Here is a 21914-nt window from a genome sequence, read left to right on the forward strand (position 1 = left end):
GCCCTTTGTCTGCACATTCGCCTATCACTTCTCTGGTTGTCTGGAGTTGTTGGCGAACGCGCTTGCTTGTACCGTATAGTGTTTGGGTTTCCGGTCGATCAACCTCAAGTACCGGGAAGGAAGTATATACAATGGATATATGATGTTGTTTGTCAAATTTGCATTGGCTCAGAGCTTTTCATCGAACTTGTATTGCCTTGCTGGACTATCATATTCTATTCCAAACATTGCTACACTGGCACAAATGGAGACGAATAAGATATTTTGGCCCAAACGGGGCACCTGCGGTCTGAACCCTGGCGATGTAGGCCTCGTTGATGGAGGGCTACAGCGTTGTGAGGGCTGCAGGCGGGCCCAAATGACCCGGTGGGCCAAAAGAGGATGGTGGAGGGGCTGGTGGTATGGAAGATGAGACCGGAGTTGGATGACCGGTCTGGAATTGACGGTTCCAGGCGCATAGTGTTGTTGTAGGTGTCGTGAAGTAAAGGCGGAATGCTTCGGAAGACCATCTCCCAAGGGCTTGAATGTGGTCATTTCTTAAGCCTGCGTTGTAGGCGTGTTGTGCTGCCCCTTTCCTGAAGCTGTGACCCTTAAGTCCCGTGGTATCTTCCCCGGCGCGGTTGAGCTTAGAGATAACCGCACGTTGGAAGGCGGATGAGGTGAAAGGGCGGAGGAGAGCGTAAATAAGGGCGCAGTCGTGGGTTGTGAGTCGTGGAGGAATAGCTTAGAGAGGCCTTCAACGGGGCAGGCAGCATCGTTTGTCGCTGCAAGGACAATATTGACACCTTCGTGGTTTCGGTCGGTCTTGCTTCTCTTTAACGTGAGGAGGACGTGGTCCATGGTGGGGGATAACCTGATATCCCCGCGGGTTAACTTGGTAGCAGTGAAGACTTGAGTGTTTCTAAGGTCGGCAGCTGAGTATGTAAATTCCCCCACCCGAAGGAATCCGGCGAAGGCAACGCGGGCGGCCACGGCAAGATTAAGGTCATTTTTCTGGGCCTCTGAGAGCCTTCGCGGTTGGGTAGGGAGGTGTGAGATATTACTCGAAAGGGTTATGATTGAGGCGCGTGAAATTGGGTTTCGAATCCGTTTTCGGCGGGGTGGTTGTAGCCGGCGAGCGCCATCGACCATGCGACGAAAATGCTTTGCGTGGAGGTCAAAAATTGTATCAGGCAGACCGTTATCGATGTGATACGCGCGGAGAGCCGAGAGCTCAGACATAGCTGAATCGGGCTTCACAGGCGGGGAGCCGCCCGCGCCCAGTAGGCGTTCCGTTAGCCAAGTGTAGACTGCCGAGGCTGTGGCTGGCCACGGCTGTACTCCTATAAGAGCGCAGCAACGGACATACGAGCGCTGTGCAGAGCGATATTCTCTCCTATTGCCCTCTGCAAGGCCATTCCAAACCAGCTTTTCATGGCCAGCATTCACGAAGATTGGCTGTCGGCAGAACCAGGCGGGCGGAGCAAGGGAAAGGAGCTCGTCCACTGTGGGCAAATGTCAGCGATGGTCTTATAATCGGAACGGGATAGTGCGTCAGCAAGCAGGTTCTCTGATGAAGGTAGCTAGTGTGGCTGGACTTCGATGTTAAGGGCGGCTGCTACGCTGAGAAGCTTGAGCAGTTAGCGATGGGCCGGCCCCCGGAGTGCCTGCTTAGACAGGCCATGAAATGCGACGGCGCTGTCTGTGAAAGCGAGGACACGATAATAAGCCTAATAGGGGCTATATAGAAGGAAGGCCTGCAGGATTGCGGAGACCTCCTTGATGTTAATGTGGGCCACGTCGCTGCAGGCGGAGGAGCCGTCCATAATTGCCGCATGGGTGGAAGGCAGGTGAGGCGCTGCAGATATCCAGTCCCTAGCGGAGTCCTAGGATGACGTATAGAAGAAGAAGAGGCCTAGACCTAAGTCGCACGCGTCTATGTAGAGGGCAACTAGGGGGCGGCTCTTGTTGAAGAAATGGATGCCGTTGAATAACGGGAGAGTGTCCCTCTACCAGGCAAGATCCCCGCGGCTATTATAGGATAGGCGGCGAACGGAGCGTTAGTAAGACGGGAAGGAAGCGAGGTCGCTGTAGAGCGACTGAAGGCAGGCTCTGCCAAGACGGATAACTATTAAGCAATGTTGGAGGAAACCGACTACACGTTGCAAAGCTTTATGCGAGACACGATCTAGCTGTAGTAGCGACGCGGCTTCGGAAGATGTGCGTGTTAGCTTATCGCGAGGTATGCGGGCCTGCAGAAGTAACGTGTCGATTTCGACCCTAAGGACACTGACCACGGTACCCGCGGCGTCTTTCGAGTCATTCCGTGGGATGCCTAGCGTATCCGTAAGAGGAATATATACGGTATTGAAAGTGGTAAGAGCTTTCGAGAGACTTCCTACGGAGGAAGGGAAAATAGCGATGAAATCATCAAGGTAATACACGATAGAAGCTAAGGGTAAATAGGCAGTTAGGAGCTAGTTAAGACCCTCGGCAAACAGGTTGAAGATGAAGGGTATAGTTGTAAGGCCGAATGGAAGGCAGCACTCTATATATGTCTTGTTATCCTACGAGAAGGCTAGGAGGGGTCGGTCAGTAGGGGCGACGGGGATATTGCGGAAGGCATCCTTAATATCGCGTTTGATGATATAGCAACCTCGACCGGACGTGCGTATAAGGTCGAAGATGTTGTCTATAGAGATATATTGTATAGCAGAGGCGGAGTTAGGGATAGACTCGTTAATACTGCGACCGTGTGGGTAGGAAAGGTTATAGATCCGGCGCTAGCCCCTGTCGTGTTTAGGCACTAGCCCTAGTAGGGAAACAACAACGGGACCCGTGGATAATTGCACCCGACGACTTAATAGGTTATAGGAGAGCTTCTGGGTAATAAGAGAGGGTTCCTCAATACGGTGGTTCGGAGTTCGACGGTCTGTCGGCCAGGTCGTACAACCGAGACAGCAACCGAATGTAAGGATACCGCTACAAATAGTCCTAAGGTCGCCAGGGTAGTGTTCTAGGAGAGTTTCCCACGCTAAGGTGATGAAGGGGGAAGCAGAATCACGCAGAGGCGGGAGGGAGGGGTCGAAGACTATAAATTGAATAGAAGTATTAGGACGTGGGGCTAGCCAGCTAGTTAGCGGCGATAGCGTTTGAGCTATATCAGGGCCACCCCTAGCGTAGTCCTAACTCGCTGGTTTCACTCTGTAGCTTATCACGGAATAGTCGTTGCCACACTTAGAGCAGACGTGTCTGCGGTGATATGTTCGCCAGTGGCAGCCGGCAGAAGTGTTGAACTTTTCGCAGATAACAGTATCGTTGTTTGGGGCAGCAGTAGAGCGCGTTAACCGAGTGGTTGGAGTAGTCGGTGCCGTCTTCGCTGGGAGTACGTTGTCCGGGCGTAGGTAGGAGCTTTCGAGGGCTTTCCCAATCTCCCAGTCACTAAGAGAAACAGTGAGGTCGCCTTTATCAACAACCATCTGGTGGTAGTCTAGGGCCATTTACAGGATACAATCCTGCCATTTATATACCCTAGCAAGGTCACAAATGCGACGGTGGAAGAGGACCATCCCACTAATGTATACCGGGTGCTTTACAGCGAAGAATTCACACCAGATAGCGACGTAGTTGCTAAAGCAATAGGCCCAGAGGGATACGTCGTTTCCCCAATCCTTGATTAAGATCACCTTACGGAATTGCAGGCCAGATAAAGTAGATTTTAAGTCGAAAGACTCGCCATCCAGTGCCGAGACTTTAAACTCGGGGCTACGCAGTTTTATAAGGTCCTTCTTTAGGCGGAAGGTGTGCTCGAAGATGGCTATAATTGCAGCACGGTCGAGGCCAGGGAAGCGGGGGAGGATAGGCAAAACAAGAGACGGGACCCTACCATGGTCGGCATCCTCCTCCGTAGTGAGATCTATACGTGGGCGCTTGCGCGGTCCATCGCCCGTGGCCAGGGACGCTGACACAGTGGACATGAACGAGTCCCGTTGGGTATCCGAGAGGGAATTCCATATATATTCTGGTGGATAGATCGAGGAGCCCAAGACGGTCTGTCCCCCAGGAGTAGGACTGGGGGCCTCCGAGCTATGACGCACCATTGCAAAGGAATTCTTGGAAGAAACCGTCGCAGAGAGAGCCCGGCTCTCCCTCGAAACGGCGATGTTCCCTTTCGAGGGAGGGGATACCCAAGCGATATTTGTGTGCGATGTCCTGCACGGAATATCGTGGGCCCGACGCAAGGGGCTCTCACTCAACTGTCCCGAATAGAACATATCATAAATATCTAACCACATAGTACGGCTACAACAAAATGTAAGGCTACGCAACGGAAGCGGATTGCGCTAATTAACGAGTATCTAAGCTTACATTCTCTTTATAGTAGAGTTTCCTATACCTAGGACCGGTAGCTATTCTCTTATTTTCCAATTACCGGTGACGATATATCGCCGACGATAACTTCAGTTGCCGATATCGTATCGATAGTTTAAGGAAATGTCGATGTCGATTGCTGATACGATATCGGCAGACTTCGAAGTTGACGATGCCGATTGACGATATGAGGAAACAGTGCCGATATCGTATCGTTAACAGCTCTACCTAGCTGGTGATACCAACAAGAAGTTTGAAGGATTGCTCTTTGTTCACTGCCCATGAATTGCGACCAGGCGTCGCCGATGGACATGTCGCCGATCTGGAGCAGGGAGGTGCGGATGCCGGTTGTGGAGGAGAGCACGTGGTAGTGGAGACTTTAATCCCTTTCAGGAACCATAATCCCGTAACATCTGCACAATCATGTCGTGCCCTTTGGAAGACGCTGCCTGAATAGCACTCCCATACACCCCTCCCTGAGCATTAATATCTTCCACTCCTTTGTTTAGCAGCATCTGGACAATTCCTTTATGCCCCCCTCGACAAGCTGCCTGGAGAGCATTGCCATATAAGCCTCCCTGGGTGTTGATAGCGGCGCCATTGTTCAATAATGTTCGAACAATATTCTCATGCCCTTCTCGGCAGGCCACTTGAAGAGCACTACCATATTTTCCACCTTGAATATTCACATCAGCTCCTGTGTCCAGTAGTATCTGGATTATCTCGGTATAACCTCCCTGACAGGCCGCTTGGAGAGCAGTACCATACTTCCCACCCTGGTAGTTGACATCCTTATCAGCTCCCTGTTTCAACAGTAGCTGGATAACCCCCTTGTGACCACCGTGAGAAGCTGCCTGGAGGGCACATCCATAAGGCTCGCCCTTCATATTGATGTCAGCTCCCTTGTCCAGCAACATTTGGACAATTTTTCCAAACCCCCCATGACAAGCTGTCTGGAGAGCACTACCATGAATTCCGCCCTGGACATTGACATCGGCACCTTCGTCCAGTAGTATTCGGATAACATCCTCATGTCCCCCATGGCAACCAGCTTGCAGAGAACTGTAGTACTCTCCACCATAGCTATTCACATTCATCCCCTTGTTCAACAGGTCTTGAACGATAGCTTTGTGGCCCCTGCAACAAGCTGCTTGAAGGGTATTACCATATGGTCCACCTTGATAGTTGATATCGGCTCCTTTATCCAACAGCATGTGGACAACTCTTCTATGCCCCCCTGTGAAGCTGCCTGAAGCGAACATCCAAAAGGTCCACCTTGATAATTGACATGAGCTCCCTTGCTTAATAGCTCTTGGACAATTGTTTCATGCCCTCCTTGGGCGGCTGCCTGAAGAGAGCTGCCATAGAATCCCCCTGGGACATTTATATCGGCTCCATTTTCTAGCAGCCTTTGAACAATTGTTGTATGCCCGCCTTGGGAAGCAGCCTGAAGAGCGTTGCCATAATTTCCTCCTTGAATATTGATATCAGCACCTTGATCCAGAAGTATCTGGACAACTTTGCCGTGACCTCTATGAGAAGCAGCTTGAAGGGCATTACCAAAGAACCCACCCTGGGAATTGCCATCTTCACCCTGGCGGATGAGAGCCTTCACCTCTTTTTCCAACCCTCCCAGTGAAGCATAATATAATGCAGCAGCTGGTCTCTCTTTTTGGTTCTCAATTTGAATCATTTCAGCTCTCAATTGATCCCTCGATCCGTCGGGGTTGTACAAGCGAATCCAAGTAGTATATGGTCGCTCATAGACATCAAACAGCTTCATGATCAACCCATGCAATATCACGTCTTCTCTGTTACCCTCAATGGCATGGTCCATCCAGTACTGTGCGGAATACCGAGCAAAAGGAAATTTTCCCTTGATTATGGAAACCGGCAGATCCACATCCAAATGCAACAGGTATGTCACACATAGTTTTGCGATTGTGGTTCTCGCTTCCATTTCATGCAGATATTGCATAAAATCATGATTCGCCCTCTTTGTCATCATATACTGCTTCACTGAGAAGTGGGCCAACCGCAGTTCCAGGACTCTCTCATTAGTACCGAGCCCTAAAACTACGAGACCCGAGCAGTATCTTGAAACTTCCTTCGGGTCAGGCATTCGGAACCTTGAGTCGAAGTGCGGCTCTGACTCGGTATCGATTTCTATAGCATCAACAACTTCCTCGAGGAGCAGCGGGCGGTCGGAAAAAGCTAGGAGTTGGAGGATCCGTATAGCCTTTGGTCTGTGGTAAGAAGGAATGCTCTGCAAAATCCGGTTGTATGTCGCATCTAAGCCATCTGGAAGTGATGCGAGTTCAGTACAAAGGCTGCGGTAGTCCAGACAGTTCTTTAAGACATTGAGTTGGCATGTAACCCATAGGAACCTTCTTTCAATTTTAGCTTTCCTCTATTGAATTGACCGAATAATGTCGGTTATGGGAAAACTTACATTCCATCTGCTTTATCCAAAAGCCTAGTCTCGATCTCCTCCTGGACATCCGGACGTGATCGCCAACGTTTAAACCCACTATCATTCCTCACTTTTCCGTGAACATACGAGCGAATGTCATCATGAATATGACTACTCTCAATAGCAATAATATTGTCATCAGATGCCCATTCCCGGATTTCTGAGTTAATATCCTCTTCTGGTCGGCTGATGATCATAAGGTGAACATTTCTGTCCTTGGAGCTTAAGACATCTTTTATCCACGATAGCAGTCCTTCAGTGGAGGTACCACTCCTGGTGCTGCATTCATCAAGCGCATCTATAATGACCCAGACTTCTTTAATCTGCAGTATCATGCGATAAAGGCAATTTGAGAGAAGCTCACGTGTTGGTTGTCGGTGTCCGTTATCACAGCAGGCGAATAGGGACTGCAGAAGAACTTTTGTCTCTTCGCACGTAGAGTACAGCTGGCTGATAAAAGAACGTAAGAGCCCATCGAGGGTCTGCTTCTCAGAATCGTTGAAATCGAAGTAGAAGTAAAGGAGCGGCGTATTGGCCGTAGCACTTTCAAGGGCTTCAATAATAGTAGAACTTAGAATTGTTTTGCCACACCCAGGAATGCCATGAAGCCAAAGAAAAGAGTTCCGCCGGATCTTCCATTCTGAAAAATCATTGCTCTGCAGGAACCAAAGGCCAGAACCTTCATAACGTTGTTCCAAGGCTTTTTTATAATCGACTGAAGCGTCTTGCGGCGATAGCCAATGCATAATATCTTTTCGTCTTTGTGCTCTGTTCATGTTTTGGATTGCAATAGAAGCATCTTGTGTAGTTTTCTCAACTATCAAAGGGTGAGCTATATTCCATTCATAGGCCCTCTTGTGAACTGACCCGAAGAAAGAATGCCAGTAATTCGCTTTTCAGTTTCAACCCTGGTAACGGGTATATGATAGAGAATGTCCATGGCATATGCTGCTGCTATCATTGCTGCATACCCTTGCCATTCATCATTTTTGTGGGAATCTGAGTAATCGCATATACCACGAATAACAAGACAGGCGAAATGATTCATTAATCCTGCAGCTTCCATTTCAAAACATAATATATCTTTGTCTGCCGCAAGCTTGTCCCGTATTGAGGCATCTTTCATTAGTTGATTCCCGGATGCAATCAAGCCGTAATGGATAGTCGGCGTATCATCTTCAACAGTCCGTTCAGGGCGAGATATTATCCGATCTGGACTATCACCACAAACGTTTGTACAGCTTGACTCACTGCCTGGAGGATGAGTAAATTCAGCCCGGTACAGACAATCAGTACTCGTGTCCGGCCTCTTATACTTCTGCTTCATTCTCGGATGATCATTAAGAATAGCAGTGACGGCTTTTTCAAGCTGACTCCCTTTTCTTTCATACCGAGTCCTTAGTCCTTGGACAGCTGCCCTAAGAATACCAGGTGGCTGGTTCAAAAATCCTTGTTGCTGGAAGCTCATATCTTGAATGGCTTTCCCGAAGTCGTACTGAAAAACGCCAGCCTGCCCGTTGCGTGAGCACTAACCACAATATCACCTAGGCGGATATCATGCCTCAAGCTTGGCACTCCACCACCAACACCCACCATTAGACCGAATCGAATGTTTGGAAAGCTGTGGAGCATATCTCTTGCAACACTGGCGGCTGAGGATATGCCATACTCTCCATCGGGTAACACTGCGACCACAACATTGTGCTTTCCGATTTTCCCTAATGTGTAGTAGTTATTGTCGTTAGGAGACACGTATTGCGGTCCCCCGTGCTCCTCGTCGAGAAAAGATTGAGCCGCCACATACTCTGCAGTGATAGCGCAAATCCATCCAACAGAATAGTCCTCGGGATTCGACATGGTTGCAGTGTATCAGACTGAGTTTAGATCATGGAATCGCTTTTCACAAGCAACCCTACCACGGGGAAATATTTGGACAGTGGGAACAATGGGACGCCTTCTTCAGATATACCTGAAGCTCTCAGGTGAGCTGATATTTCTGAATTGGATAAAACCTGCATGATATTACCACCCTTCTCTTATAATTCGAAGAGGACAACACTGGGGCTCCTGTTCTCATGTTTCTTGGTAGATAATCATACCACAGGACTCCACAGCAGCGTTTGTCAGCCGCCACATCACCTCGTATGCAAGGCCATCACATCACGTTTCACAATTCAACCAATTGGAAAGGCCTATCAAGTTTCTCCGTTATCAATTAGTCCAACTCCGGCTCCACATGACCATGCATGACTTGGCAGCTACTTTAATATGCAGGTTATTAGCCGCCACATCACCTAGTATGCAAAGCTATCACATCATGTTAACAGCTCAACCAATAGAAACCAAACTATGAATATTCTTGGCTATCAATTGGTGCAATTACTCCGGAATACCCGGATAGTGCTGTGCATGAGCAACCATGACTTCGGGGTATTATCAGGTGATCAAACAAGGCTATTTTAATATAAATGTCGGCATAGGACACTTAAAATCATCCTTTTTTCAACATCTTTAAATATTCCTCTAATACTCTGGAGGGTTGACATTATGTGGCAGCTTTGGAATCCAACCTCCAGCCATGGCTTACAACTGCCAGCAGATCTCAATGATCAGGCGGCTAAAGGTGCGGCATGGCAATGGCTTGGACACGAGACTGTGTATCAAGGCGAGCAGTTGTGGATGGGATGGGTATATGTACGATTTTGGGATGGTCAGCAGTGGGAATGGAGGCTATGGATAGTCGAGAATGGTACATGGGAAGAGCGCCCTGTCACAGCGCAAGCTTGGCAAGAGCAAGTGGATGATGTTAGTTCAACTCGCACTGGCGATCAACCAATAAACTGACAAATGCAATGATGTTGTAGGGAAATGTGGATCCGGGCTCGTGGCCACTTGCGGATTAGCTGTCTCCAGCTGACGCTCCCAAAATGAAGGCGCGCTGGATCAGAGCTCTCACCCGACTTCGACTTCCGTGGCTTCACGATTTAGCTCTTTAGAAAAGGAGAAAATAACGGGCACAGCGAGTGCACACTCTTAATAAATCGTGGGCAGGCGCGAGAAGGAAGCAGACATATTACAGCTGTATTCTCTATCGAGGAGGTTCACTTGAGCTCCATCATGGGAGATGATTCAAGGTATAATCAGGGTCATCCAGGAAGCACGGAGAGGGACGCTATACTTAGAAAGCATAGGTCATCAAGGATGAGGTCGTGGTCCCGCTGGATGTCATCCAGGAAAACCCCACTGGCGATTTATCGAGAATACACAAAGAAGACTGCTTATGGCAAGTCATTTGCCATGACCTTAAACCGTTTTTACCGTCTCCACCTCTTCACTCCCCCACGCCCTTTTCCGCAAACCCATCTACCCAGATCTCCGCTGTCGAATCTAGCTCTCGACCCAACCCGCACCAGACACCAACAGCTCCTACAATCGTGAACCAAGCGGAACCCGAACACGAGACTTCTACAGAGTTACCACCTGCCAGGCTCGAATCAGTACCGCTAGCACCGCGACCAGCCACCGTTCCTCCACAATCTGTCCAACCCACCCCGAAGACCACATCTCCCCCCACATACCAGAACCAAACCTACGCCTCTGTTCTCCAGCAACCCACCACATCTTCACCGCCACCGACGACTAGACCTCAACCCACACCTCCTAATCCCCTACTTACAATTGAAGAACTTCGCCGCCGTTTTCACAACAAACCGTCGCCATTCTAGCTTGAGAAAAGAAAGAAGAAACGCCAAAAAACCACATCCGCCGCCCAATCGTTGACCAGGTTCTTGAACTCAGCATTACCGGCATTCTCGCGATTTCTGGTGGAGATGCAGCCAGCTGCGGACAAGAGTTGGCCGCCTAGTCCGGGAACTCATCCTAGCCGCGCCAAGAGGGCAGCCTAATAGCGCAAAAGGCCACGATGCCACGAAAGGCTTTACCAGGTGAGGCTCAAAGTCCACCGTCAGGAAGTTTGGAACAATCTCGGGAATCAAACAACATGTATTTAGGAAGTAGTCGTATGCTGCATATCGCTCTCAAGCGAGGGGTCAGCGTAAATGACATCCACCAACCAACCAACCGACTGTATCATTTACGGTACTTCTTCTGGAAGACCGGAATCGAAATCCCGCGGACTGCAAGAACGTGGTGGTTGATATTATCTTGATATAAAACTGTTGTGGGTGTGTGCCGAGCGGGAGCTAACCCCGGACCGATGGCGGACCCACCCGCGGGAGGGCCCGAACCCCCTCCCACAAACGCTCAACGAGGGACAGCGATTTTCACACGCGAGAACTTCGAACCGTCGATTGTGCCTCGTAAAAGAAGAAGCCCTCGCCATGGGGACGAAATCACCACTATTGCACGCTCGAATCCTGAGTTTGCAAACACGGAAGACAGCACTGGACGGGTGACGACCAAGGAGATCCGGCAGCTCATCAGCAGCCTGAAGGAAGTTATCGCCTACCACACCACCGTAATCGAATCCACCAAAGCGGAGCTCCTGGAAGTTAAACACAATCAAAACGTCCTTTGTGATCAGAATGGAAAGCTCTACGACGAAATCAGAACCCTGCGAGAACGAATCGAAACCCTCACGCCAGTGACCGAGGCCAGATCCTGGGCCGCAGTAGCAGCCAGCGGCAGTACCAGCTCCCCTCAATCAAACCACCAGAGACCCGAGAAAGAACGGAACTGCATCCGAATCAGCACCCAGAGATCGTTCGTGGACCCATCAGACAACGACAACACCAACGGAAACACCTTTAGCCGCTATTTCCCCACGAACGCCGCAAACACCCATATACGCACCGCGCTATTAAACGCCCCCTCAACGCAAGATGCCCAGGTTGCCGGAGTTGGCACCACCAAAACAGGTTATGTGATTCGATTTAAGGACCCGGAGTCGGCCGAGGTGGCTCGTAACAACACCGAATGGTTGAACGAACTCGGAAACAACACGAAACTGGTAAAACCACGGTTCTGTGTCGTCGTGCGCCGCGCCCCGACAGAGGATCTCGACCTAAAAAACGCCAACACGAAAGCTATTGAGAAGATCATAGAAGAAAACGACCTAGCTAAACAGGGGTTCCGGATCGAAGAGGTAGCGTGGCTCAAGCGGAAGGACAAAGTGCTAGGGAAATTCGCATCGCTAGGCATCTAGTTTAACTCTGCAGAGGGAGCCGAATACATCCTCAACAACAGTCTTCTTGTTAGCCAAAGACAGATAGGCAGCGTGGAGCGCCGTGTGAGATCAAGAAAAAGAGATGCTTCCGATGCCAACGTTTTAGACATCAAGCTTAGTCGTGCAAGGAAACACCACGTTATAACCACTGTGCCGGCCCACACCTTCGTGAACATTTCCCATCCGGTGTACGGCCGCGATGCCTCGAGTGCAGCGGTGAACATCCCACCGGCGATCGTCAGTGTTTAACCACCGCAACTTTCAACCCCTCTCAATGTTAGGGACTAATCTACGCGTACTACAGTTAAACATTATGAAATCGGGGCCAATAATAGAGGCTCTCATCAACGACTACCAGAGCCAGGACCTAGATATTCTCTTAATCCAGGAACCGTCCATCACTAGCTATTAAACACACGTTAATCACAGTGCATGGCAGCTATACCGACCAACCGTCGACACGGACGCAGTTCGGTTTCTGTATATGTTATCCGCAACCTATCAACCTCCTCGCACCGGCAGATTCGGTGCGAACACCCAGACATTACCGCTATCAAGATCTGGACTGCCGACTCCCAGATTCTCCTGTTTTCCGTTTACCTCCCTTCTGTCCCGTTGCACGCTCCCGATGAAGGATCGGCAGAACCCATGCTCACAGCAATTCAAAATGCAATTTCAATCGCCCGGCGGGACGACCGGAGGTCTACGAGCGTTATTCTATCAGGAGATTTCAACCGTCATCACCCAATGTGGGGCGGCAACCATATTCAACCGAGATTTATTGAAGACGCATGCGAACTCATCACCTTCTTCCAAGAGCACAATCTACAAACCTGCCTACCTCGAGGCACAGCGACCTTCTGGCCTCTCAACGACCCAGGAAAATGCACTACTATCGATTTGACCGTGACGGACCAACCGGGCCTGCTCATCAAATGTCATCTTTACCACGAAAATTACGGGTCGGACCACCGGGCGACATACTCGGAGTGGAGCCTTAAACACTATCACAAGCCTACCGCTAAGACGAGGAAAGCGTACGAACGAGCAGATTGGGACAAGATCGGAGCCGAAGTGCTCCTGCGGATAGGCCCATGGAAAGACATCAGGACGAGACCCGCTCTAGACAAGGCAGTCGAACGGCTCACGGAAATCACGGTATCTGCTGTAGAGAACCACACTCCAAACCGACGCCCATCCCCCTATTCTAAACGCTGGTTCACACCAGACCTCAAAGTCCAACAGACTGAGGTCAACCGCCTACGTCGGAAATGGCAAGAGAGTTGTGCGGAACACGGGCGAGACCATACACGCTCAGTGACCCTCTTCCAAGAGATGCAGCAAAAGCGTCGAGTCTGGACACGCACGATTGAAAAGGTCAAAAAGTCACACTGGAGACAATTCCTAGACGGAGCTGGTGAAGGAACGCTATGGAAAGCTGCTACCTATATGAAACCGCGAGAGGCCTGGGGCTGCGTCCCGGCCTTGCATGTCGAGTCCAACGAACTAGTGGAGAACGAGGACAAAGCACGAGCGTTTCTAGACACTTTCTTCCCTGAGATGGACCAACCGAACGAAGACCCGCCAGTCCAGGCCCCGTTGGAGCTACCCTGGCCACCAATCACGGAACTAGAAATCCAGCGATCTCTTGAAGCAGCCAAAAGCTCAACGGCACCGGGCGAAGACGGTCTACCGACGCTTGTGTGGAAACGCCTATGGAAGTATCTAGGAAAGGTCATCACCAGAATTTTCACAGCATCAATCGACCTAGGGCACCACTCGAAACGATGGCGGGGAGCAAAAATCGTGGTATTGCGGAAACCTGGGAAACCGGACTACTCGATCCCGGGGGTGTATCGCCCGATCTCGCTCCTCAACACCCTCGGTAAACTTCTTGAGGCAGTTATAGCTCGACCACTATCGCACCTCGCCGAGAAGCATGGCTTACTACCCGACACACAATTCGGAGGAAGACCGGGCAGGACAACCGAACAAGCACTGCTAGTCCTTTCCAACGCAATCGACCAAGCTTGGTATAAACATGCAGTAGTGACACTTATTGCGTTCGATCTGAAAGGGGCCTTCAACGGAGTCAACAAAATCAGCCTTGACGCCCGACTCCAAGCAAAGGGAATCCCAGTCGTCGCTAGAAAGTGGATTGCAAGCTTCATGAGCGACCGCTTCGCTAGCATAGGATTTGATGACTTCCGTACCGAGGTCGCTATGCTACCCAACGCGGGACTAGCGCAGGGTTCACCCCTCCCACCCATTCTGTTCACATTCTTCAACTCCGACCTAGTCGACCAACCGGTCACCTTTCGTGGTGGCGCATCAGCCTTCATTGATGACTACTTCCGCTGGCGAGTAGGCCGCTCAGCCGAAGAGAACTTGGCCAAAATCCAGTCAGAGGATATTCCTCGCATCGAAGCGTGGGCGCAACGGACTGGCTCCTGCTTCGCAGCCGAAAAGACCGAGCTTATCCACCTCACTAGGAGAAGAAGCGAGCAGCTACAAGGGCAAATAGTCATGGACGGGGTAACTGTTGAACCATCACCCACAGCGAAGCTACTAGGCGTCATTTTCGACCATGAGCTGCAGTGGAAAGAGCAGGTCCAGCAAGCGATCAAACGTGCCACCAAGGAGACCATTGCCCTGGCTGGACTATGACACCTTCGACCGGAACAGATGCGGCAAATTTACCAAGCGTGTGTCACACCAGTAGTGGACTATGCGTCAACAGTCTGGCATGGCCCTCTACGTGATAAAACTCACCTACGCCACCTAAACACAGTGCAGAGGGCCCCTCTGATCCGCATCTTGTCGGCGTTCAGGACAGTAGCTACCGCCACTCTGGAGGTGGAAGCGCACGTCCTTCCAACACACCCCCGCCTCCGCCGCCGAGCACAACACACTATCGCCAAACTTCACACCCTACCTCGCAATCATCCTATTTGGAACACGCTCCTCCGAGCCCAAAGACGGAGGAACAACATCGGAAACTACGCTCGGTTCCCACTCGCAGAAGCTTTAAAGACCATGGAACTACAAAAATTGGATGAACTAGAAACGATCGACCCAAGACCGCCGCCACCGTGGCGATCGGATCCTTTCACAGAGATTGAACTTGATTCAAACCGAGAAACGGCCGTGGAGCGAGCCGAAAACGTACGGCACACGTCGGACATTGTTGTCTATTCAGATGCCTCTGGACGCGAGGGCTACCTCGGTGCTGCGGCGGTGGCACTCGATGACGATTCGGAGATCGTCAAATCACAACAGATCCAAGTGAGACCAATGGACCGGTGGTCGGTTCATGTTGCGGAGTTTATAGGCATCTTTTACGCTATCAGTATGGTGTTCAAGGTCACCCATCGGCTCTTGGGAAGCTTAGAACGCAGACGGAAAACAGGGACTATCCTGTGCGACAGCAGATCAGCGCTACAGGCAACTCAAACCCCGAGGAATAGGTCTGGACAGCAGATCGTCCACGCGATCCTCCAAGCTGCCACAGAGGTCCAAACAGAGGGAATCGCGCTCCGCCTTCAATGGGTACCAGGGCGCTGCGATAATCCTGGAAACGATGCTGCGGATCGACTGGCCAAGGACGCTGCGTGCCCAGGCAAAACCCATCCTTTCCGCCCACTACTCTCGAGGGAGAGTGCGCGCCTCCGTAGCAATATTCTCAATCAGTGGGAGCAGGAATGGAGGTCATCCAACAAAGGTAGTCACCTACGGAAGCTCGATCGTACCCTACCCGCAACCTACACGAGAAGGCTCTATGGGAGCCTGCCCAGGAACCGAGCGTACCTGCTCACACAGCTCCGCACAGGCCACAATTGGTTATCCACCTACGCTAAGGCCTTTCGCTTCCGCGACGACGACCGGTGCGTGTGCGGCGCACAAGAAACTGTCACCCATGTGCTAGTGGACTGTCCAGATCTGAGGGACATACGAAGAGAGTTACGGAGGGAAGTAGGGGACGCGTTCAGTAGCGTCTCGAGCCTGCTGGGAGGCTCGACCGAAGGTAAGAAAGGTAAACCAGACACCGTCTCAAGGGCGAAGACGGTCAAGGCCGTTTTGGACTTCGCCGAGGCGTCACAGCGGTTTTGGAGTCGCGCGCCACGAGGGCAGCCTAACAGTGGGAACGGCAATTAGGCCACGGCAGGCCTTGACGAGGCTCTAAGTTCGTTTTCAGGAGGTGGAACATTCTACATGTATGTACGCGGATATATATAGTTGAGGTAGCCTGCATATCGCTTTCGAGCGAGGGGTCAGGGTAAATGACATCAACCAACCAACCAACCGACTGTAGGAGACTACTGTTCTGACGCTGAATGTTCCACTTGAGGATGTGGGGCTGTAGTCTGCAGTAGAGATCTTGACATGATATGCCCAGCGAGCCCAGGTCATGAAAGTCTAGCTGAGAGACAATAAGTGAGATAACCTTGTCTGGAAGGACTAGGAGTATTTTCTATAGGGCTTCAGCGGATGTTCACAGGAAACAGTGCAGGGTTTGCAGAAGTGACATTAAACTGACCATCACGGAGGGTGAGTGTTTAGAGACAGTGAGAATCTTGGAAACGGCAGTAAGTTTGTGAATGAGACGAGCTTATAGCTGTTTTCAGATACTGTCCTGATATCTTTATATTCGACAAAACTGATCGTAGACAGCTCCTGGATTCAACTGAAAGATATTGAAGGTCATGTGGCCATTGGAGGACCACATTTGTGAGCTCCAGGGAGCCTTGTCGGTTCCAGGAACATAGTACGAATCCGTAGAACCAGATGAATGATTTGCTGGTGGGCAAGACCTGCTGGGATATTTCGGGGCTATGTGGTCAGGTTCGCATTCTTTCAAGGCGGGAGGCGGCAACACCACTCTCGTGAGCTGAGACTGAGAGGTTGTTTCGAGTCTTCAAGACAGACCCAATATGAAAACCGGCTCCTGGCGCCTAGTTGATTTGTCAGCGCTCTCACCTATCCTATTTCTACAATGGGATGGTTCGTAATTTCCACCTTACAAAGTTTCTCTTCCAACCACATTGAGATGAAATGACACTGCAATGCACTTGATCCGTGCCAGATGGCACCTGCTGCAACAGCTATGGGCGGTTTCCTGTTGTTTTCTTAGATAGATCTCTCGATGTAGTCAAGTATCCTTTCACTGAATATTTAAAAGAACAAGCAGGGCACGAGAGTGCTATCTATAGGAGACACGCTGATTTGACGGTCTATGTGACTCTGGAAGCCAACCTACGATCTAATCCTTATTTCCTTCCAGGATCGCGACCGAGGTTCCCGTGAACGCTACTCTTGAGCCTGGGAATCCATAGGCTCCTGGGAGCGTCTAGTTTGCCTCTGCAGATCCATAGAGTGGCGTGCTAGCCTAACCTAGAATGCTCGGATGATGCATCAGGATCCGAACAAGCGATATAAAAGCGACCATTCCTTCCACCAATACGTTCTGCGATTAGTTTGCCTACCATCTAGCATCTTGACACTCGAGCTTGGTATCATCTCGAATCCACATGATGTCACAAAATCTCAGATGTAACACTTCGAATTGGCTGTTTCAGCTTCCTCCAGAGATTCTTCTCTACCTTTCGGAATTTTTCAACTCATCGCGAGATCTATTTGCGATGGCTTGTGTGAACAGGAATTCAAAAGATTTTTTCCTGCCGTGTCTCTACAGCTTCAATGTTCGCCGTCAAGAATGCTCCGCGTTAATCTGGGCCGCTCAAAATAACAAAGTTGCTCTGGCAAATCGTTTGCTAAAGGAATATCGAACAAATGCCAACACGACAGATAATAGATCTCGCACGCCTGTTTTCCATGCTATTCAAGTTGGAAGTGAGGAAATGATCCGAACTCTTTTGGAAAATGCGGCAGACATTGATTGGCAAGACGACCGAAATCAGACTCCGCTGCTATATGCTCTGCAGCGGAGACACCTGTCCATGGCGCGCGTTTTATTGCGACATTTCAATCTATCAGTGGACTGTACGGACTCCATGGGTCGAAATGCTATCTGGTATGCTGTTGCCAGTTGCGATGAGCAATTGGTACAAATTCTCCTAGAACGGCAAAGTGACATATGGATGATGGACTACCGACAAACCACCCCTCTCAGTCTGGCGATTTCCAAACGAAATTTGCCTATTATCCAGCTCCTGCTTGATCATTCACAAGCTCGTCCTTCACAGCCTCGACTGGTGGACGTGAATGCTGGAGACCACCCGCTTTGCTTGGCCGTCTACGCTGGTCTGAATGAAATTGCTCAAACTCTGATTGAGTACGGTGCAGAACTCCATGTCAGAGACAGATACGGCCAGCCCTTGTTGCACCGAGCCGCCAGCAATGGACATGATGACGTCACCAAGCTGTTGCTGGGCCATGGAGTGGATGTCAATAGTACTGATCCGGGGGGCCGTACAGCATTGCATTTTGCTGCATTTTATGGCCATAAGTCGACTACTAGGCTATTGTTGAGTACCCCTGGAATTGACATTGCGGCTTGTGACAGCGAAGGAGCTACACCTCTCTGCGCGGCCGCGCGTGGAAACCACCGATCTGTCGCATTGCAGATCTTGGCCGAGGAACCAACCAACATCAATGCACGCGGCTTTGGCCAAAAGACTGCTCTTCACTTTGCGGTTCAAAATAGAAACTTTCACCTCGCGTGTCTCCTTGTGGACTTGGATTCACTGGACCCAAACCTCTGCGATGACCAGGGGTGGACGGCCCTCAGCTACGCGGCATGTCAGGGCGATATCCGGATGTTGGAGCTTCTCCTTACCAGGACCGATCTAGATTTGGATGTACCGCGAGCATCTCCCATTTATCTTGCTGCCGAGAGGGGGCATGTGGAAGTTGCCCGCCGACTCGTTTCCCTTCAACAGGTCGATATCAACCAGACATTCTGTCACAAGTCTCCTCTTTTCATCGCGATCGAAAACGGCTACCGTGATGTGGCCAAAGTGCTCCTCGCACAAGGGTCTCGACTGGATGTTAATGCAAAGACCTCTCTTGGGGACACCGCACTGCACATGGCTGTCTCGTATGGGAATCTGGATATTGTGGAGCTTTTGCTCAAAGATGATCGACTAGATGTCACGGGTACTAATCGATATGGAGAGTCAGCCCTGGAGCTGGCAGCCCGGAACGGAAAGGAGCACGTTGTTAGGCGTCTTTGCCGCGATCACCGCGTAAGAATTGTTTGCCACTTCCGGAGTGCCATGGAAGCAACATCAAATCTTCGGATTATGTATTTTCTTCAGGGGCAGTTGATGAGACATGGCGTGGAACACGGCGTTCGTCGGTCAGCTCGACTTGCCGGAGGAAATTACCAGATCGTAGAATCTCGCACCAGGCCGTCACTTCGAAGGTCGGCGCGCTTGTCACAGTCAAGAGTCAGGAGAGCTTAGATGACGGATTCAGGTCAGTGTGAACTCTAAATTAGTAGTTTTCAGGATTATCTCTCCCTTCTTAGGATTAGTGAACTAAGACACTCAGTAATGGCAATATGAAACATATTTAGGATATCAGAGGAGGAACAGAGAATGCGATAGTAATACCCCATGTCGTATTCCCCCGTCCGAACTTTTTTTTCAATCGTCGCTTGTATGGCCCGGCGGGTGTCTGTTGATGGCGGTGTCCGAAGCCATGACTGTTAAATGGTGTGATTTAGAAGCACTCCCGCACCTCCACAAGCGCTGCTTCCGTTTACAATTATGGGAGTGAAAATTCTCAAGCCTAAGAGAATCGGCAAGAATTTCCGATATCCACGTGAAAAGAATAATCTAGTTCTCGAATGTAGTCGGCGGCGAGAGCAAGTTATTATCAGAAATAAGGAAGTTCACATACAGAAAGAATCATTGGATTATAGGAGTTGTGAGGTTCGAATCTTTCTGAAGTTTCTGAATTGCTTGTCTAGACGTCGGCTCATGACTACAGAAAAGCTCAATGAAAAGGGAGCTTACTACTGTACCATGATTGTGGTGACAGATCGAAAGATACCTGGAATGTGAGCCTCTGAGACTTGTAGAGTAATGAAAACCAGGATGTGCAACGACAGAGATAGCATTAATCACAATATCTGAAGCAGCTACCTGGTCACACTCTCTACTCTTGACGCCTCATTTTAGTGAAGGCATTTCTATTTTCGGAGGCAACCGACTGGGCCTCCAGGAGCGAGATGAACATGTTTGAGAGTATTTCATGGATACATAGAGTTCATGGATACATAGAGTTCATGGATACATAGAGTTTGAAAATGTCTCGTCCTCAGCAATCGACAGAAATGGAACTCATAGTGGTTGGCCCTAAATCCAAGAAGTAGAGCGAGGGATCAATGCAGCAGGGCTCTCTCCCATCTACGGGCCATATTTGGTGCAGAATGGTGCCAACCCCCCTAGATACTGAACGGTCGAACAGAGATACAGGGTGCAGGACTGTACAGTGGCCTACACCATTTGCAGCGTGTGGGCCTCGGGGATATCATGTCATCATCCGCCCTGTGAGCTTCATATATGATGCTTACCGGGAATTCATCACATATCTCGTAGAAGTGAGAGCCAGAAGCCTGCACGTGAAACTACCTGTCCTAGTGATATCCTACATAAACCATTGAAAGTACAGTCCTGGCTCCGGGAACGAGAACAACGGCTCCAGGATCTGGCTCGAGAGCCCTAAGAGCAAAATGGCTCCCGGGGCGAGTTTTGGCATTCCCAGATTCCGTTCAGTCATTCGTAGGATCGCCGATAGGGATCCCAGAACGGACCATTGTCTCTTGGTCTGATCGGAGGAGAAGCCTGCGCGTAAAGCCAAAGTGCCCGGTCTAGTGGCTTCTCACACAGATCTCCGAAACCAAAGGACTGGCCCTGGGATCGGAAGTGAGCGTTGTAGGAGCCCTCTAACCGCCGACACGGTTTAATATGACCCTTAAACCGACCGTGCCGAAATTAGATCAAACTAGGTTGTGAGTATGAGCAAATCAAGGACGTGGCTTTCAGTTCTCAGAGTTGCACAGCCAATGCACTGTAGTCTGGTTGCACTAAATAAAGGCGTATGCATGGATGGTAACTAGGCTCATGCGCGAGCGTACTCAACAAAAGAGGGCGCGTTGACGTAAACTTACTCAGAACAAAACACCTCTACCAGCCTCAGTTTCAAAGCTTAGCCAATCCTGAAAGTGAAATGACGGTGACAACATAGCAGGCCGCAGTGATCCGGCGATCCGCTGCACATCGTTTTTTAGTGTTGATCGTTGATACAAAGTTGAAGCCTCAACAAACAAAGGTGAGTATTGGGAAAAGCCACCACCGCCTCACCAGATGTAGCACAAAGAACCGATGCCATGGTGTGGCTCTCAGAAAAGCCTTTCATTGAATCACCTTCATTGTTGGCCACCCCACCGCCGCAGTAGAGAAAGGTTCAACAGGCATCACTTTGCATATGCATGAGGCTGTTTAGATTGGCGACATGCAGACAAGCCCACGGCATTGCAATATAAAGCACGCGGCAACAAGATAAGCCAAAAACCTATAAATATGGCCTTCTCCCCGGGGTTTCTGTCAAAAAAAACCTCTGCTTTGTCGCATTGGATGGTTTCCATTGCACTAAGAACCCGTTAGATGCTCCGCAGCAGCCAGCCCATGATAAGTTCGTCACCTTCGATTCTCCAAGCCCTTATTGTCACTCACACAAACAGTAACATAAACAGTATACACCCACCCAGCTCTCGCTAGGCCCTCGGCGGTTCACTCCAACCGACTTGTGTTCGTGCCGACCATCCAGACCCTCAGTCCAGACTAGGCTCAAACCGTCTGTATATTCGCACAGCTTCATGAGCCTCGTCGAGTCCAGATATTCATGTCAATTTTCACTAGCCCGTTGAGGACGAGAAGA

General features: G+C 50.2%; 5 protein-coding genes across 5 annotated transcripts; 1 reads left to right on the forward strand and 4 right to left on the reverse strand.

Annotated features, from left to right (window-relative positions):
* Positions 1-537: 537 nt before the first annotated feature.
* On the reverse strand, positions 538-1415 carry N7473_004467 (uncharacterized protein; the record flags this gene model as incomplete). The annotated part of the gene is made up of 2 exons (XM_057150407.1): positions 538-1322; positions 1349-1415. The coding sequence occupies 2 exons, from the start codon at positions 1413-1415 to the stop codon at positions 538-540; spliced, it is 852 nt and encodes a 283-aa protein (XP_057010517.1).
* A 1749-nt stretch (positions 1416-3164) lies between these two features.
* N7473_004468 (uncharacterized protein) lies at positions 3165-3479 on the reverse strand (the record flags this gene model as incomplete). The annotated part of the gene is made up of 1 exon (XM_057150408.1): positions 3165-3479. The coding sequence occupies one exon, from the start codon at positions 3477-3479 to the stop codon at positions 3165-3167; it is 315 nt and encodes a 104-aa protein (XP_057010518.1).
* Positions 3480-4079, reverse strand: N7473_004469 (uncharacterized protein; the record flags this gene model as incomplete). Its single annotated transcript, XM_057150409.1, has 1 exon — positions 3480-4079. The coding sequence occupies one exon, from the start codon at positions 4077-4079 to the stop codon at positions 3480-3482; it is 600 nt and encodes a 199-aa protein (XP_057010519.1).
* A 660-nt stretch (positions 4080-4739) lies between these two features.
* Positions 4740-8680, reverse strand: N7473_004470 (uncharacterized protein; the record flags this gene model as incomplete). The annotated part of the gene is made up of 6 exons (XM_057150410.1): positions 4740-5450; positions 5516-6680; positions 6803-7640; positions 7691-8040; positions 8215-8318; positions 8357-8680. 6 exons carry the CDS (start codon positions 8678-8680, stop codon positions 4740-4742), a joined length of 3492 nt encoding a protein of 1163 aa, XP_057010520.1.
* Positions 8681-9370: 690 nt separating this feature from the next.
* Positions 9371-9667, forward strand: N7473_004471 (uncharacterized protein; the record flags this gene model as incomplete). The annotated part of the gene is made up of 1 exon (XM_057150411.1): positions 9371-9667. The coding sequence occupies one exon, from the start codon at positions 9371-9373 to the stop codon at positions 9665-9667; it is 297 nt and encodes a 98-aa protein (XP_057010521.1).
* Between the last annotated feature and the right edge of the window lie 12247 nt (positions 9668-21914).

Source organism: Penicillium subrubescens (genome assembly GCF_028828155.1).
Source record: "Penicillium subrubescens strain IBT 31985 chromosome Unknown utg000003l_segment0_segment0, whole genome shotgun sequence".
Lineage (NCBI taxonomy): Eukaryota > Fungi > Ascomycota > Eurotiomycetes > Eurotiales > Aspergillaceae > Penicillium > Penicillium subrubescens.